Source organism: Gavialis gangeticus, unplaced genomic scaffold (genome assembly GCF_001723915.1).
Source record: "Gavialis gangeticus isolate Ggan-Ray unplaced genomic scaffold, GavGan_comp1, whole genome shotgun sequence".
NCBI classification, from domain to species: Eukaryota; Metazoa; Chordata; order Crocodylia; family Gavialidae; genus Gavialis; species Gavialis gangeticus.
In genome coordinates, this window is record NW_017729006.1 from 20602799 (window position 1) to 20604959 (window position 2161).

Sequence of the window (2161 nt, forward strand, 5' to 3'; positions counted from 1 at the left end):
ACTGATCAACATTTGAGCAGCTCACAGTGTAACATGTAACAAAGCCATACATTTCAGAAAATGGGGGAGAACATTTTGGGCCCAAGGTCTAAATGTTTCCCAGACCAAACAAACTCCATTCGGTACGGCTAAATTAGGGAAAAAAAAATAGCACTAGTCCCATTCCGTAGACCTGCCCTCATACTTGTTATCTGCCTAGCTCAAAATCACGAAGAAAACTGTGAGCAGAGGTGCACTTAGGAGTATAACAGCCATTCACTTACCTTCTCCATTTGAACCTGCCCGTATGCAAACTTTGGTGTTGTTGGGGGGATAGGACCCTCAGGTAATCTTTTATACTAGGAAGAAAAAAAGACTATATGAAACTTAAAAATGCAATGCATTTTAAACAAATATTTTATAATGTAGGAGGAATAAAGTCCCCAAACTAAAGATAGACTGGACAAAAGGTAGATGTTTTTCATGGAGTCTTGGGAGGACAGAACTTAACAGCAGGTCAAGAAGTGTTCAAAATCCACCTGATCTGACTGCATATACTGAAATGATTTTAGCAGAAATTCAACTTTTGAGATTTTCTGTTATCTTGTATTTGCCAGTATTGGGTAGTGACGGCATTCTTCAAAAACCTAAGCCCCCCTTGTGGCCAGGCCTGGTATAGCTCTCCCTGTGTCTTTTGGCATTTATAGACTTGCTACAGGAGGCAGGGGGGGATTTAATTAGCACAGCCCTGAGAGCCACACTAATTCAAGCACCCACAGCATCATGTGTATCACCATCCCCGCACTGAAAAATAGCAGCAGGGAACTTTGAACTAAAACTTGTTGAACCAGCTTCAGTTTAAAGCTCCCCACGGCCATTTTTCAGCACGGGGACACTGATACACATGGCACTGGAGCCTGCTAGAGTGTGGTAATTACTATGCTCCAGCACACTCGATTAATCAAGTCTGCTCCAACGCTCTGCAATTACAGCATGTCAGAGCAACCTCCCTGCACATGTATAAGAGCACTTTGTATCTATTGGCTTACGGGGTCATACCCCTAAAACAAACAAACAAAATACTAAAATAATAATAATAATTGCAAGGGGGGGAAGAGTAAGATCACATAGATATGCATATGTTACATTTCTTTTAAAAATACTGTTTTATGTAACAGGCCTTTAGATCCTATATCGCCTTTCTAAACCTCAACTACTTGAGTTACAGAATGGTTAAAAATGATTTGGAGCTTTAAATTGCCATTTTCAAGTACAAAGAGAAGAAGCAGTGAACTAAAATATTTCTGCTGAAGTTTTCAAAACCAACTTATATTCAACCTTGAGAAGAAACCAAATGCAGAAACACTTAGCCCAAAAAATTGGAGGGGGGTGTGTGTGAAGCTACAAACAAGTTAAAGACCCTTTAGGGTAGGGACAGACATTCAAAAAGCTGGAGCCTGAATTCATAGAAATCAATGAGTCAGAAGGGACCTAAACAGATCTTTGAGTCTGACCCCCTGCTATGGGCAGGAATGAGCACTGGGGATGGGAGGGCTCATAAGACCCCAGCCAGATGCCCATCCAGTCTCCTCTTGAAGATTTCCAGGGAAGATGAGAGCACCACCTCTCCGGCAAGCCTATTCCAGGCTCTGGCCACCCTTACCGTGAAGCAGTTCTTCCTAATATCTAACCTAAACCTAACCTCACCTCCCTCAGCTTGTGGCCATTGTTCCTGGTGACTCCAAGGGGGGCCCTGGTGAACACACTTTCCCCGAGTCCCTGCTGGTGGCCCCTGATAAGGTTGTAGGCAGCCACAAAATCCCCCCTCAGTCTCCTCTTGTGGAGACTGAAGAGATTCACGTCCCTCAGCCTCTCCTCATAGGGCTGGCCACGGAGGCCCTCAACCATACGAGTGGCCCTCCTCTGGACCCTCTCCAGGTTCTCCACATCCCTCTTGAAGTGCGGTGCCCAGAACTGGACACAGTACTCTAGCTGCAGCCTGACCAGCACCGCATAGAGGGGGAGCAAGACCTCTCTGGACCTGTTAGTGATGCCCCTGCCGATGCATGACAGGGTGCAGTTGGCTCTGCCTATTGCTTAGTTGCACTGGTGACTCATATTGATCCTGGAGTCAGTCCTGACTCCAAGATCCCTCTCTGCCTCTGTGCTGCTGAGAGGGTCA

At 45.4% G+C, this 2161-nt stretch overlaps 1 protein-coding gene across 1 annotated transcript in view; it reads right to left on the reverse strand.

Moving 5' to 3' along the window:
* The window catches only part of GLB1 (galactosidase beta 1), a 76199-nt gene that overhangs the window by 32357 nt on the left and 41681 nt on the right, over positions 1 to 2161 (reverse strand). The window contains exon 11 of the mRNA XM_019508923.1: positions 264 to 338. Coding sequence (XP_019364468.1) covers positions 264 to 338 — 75 coding nt within the window. The remainder of the gene's footprint in view (positions 1 to 263; positions 339 to 2161) is intronic.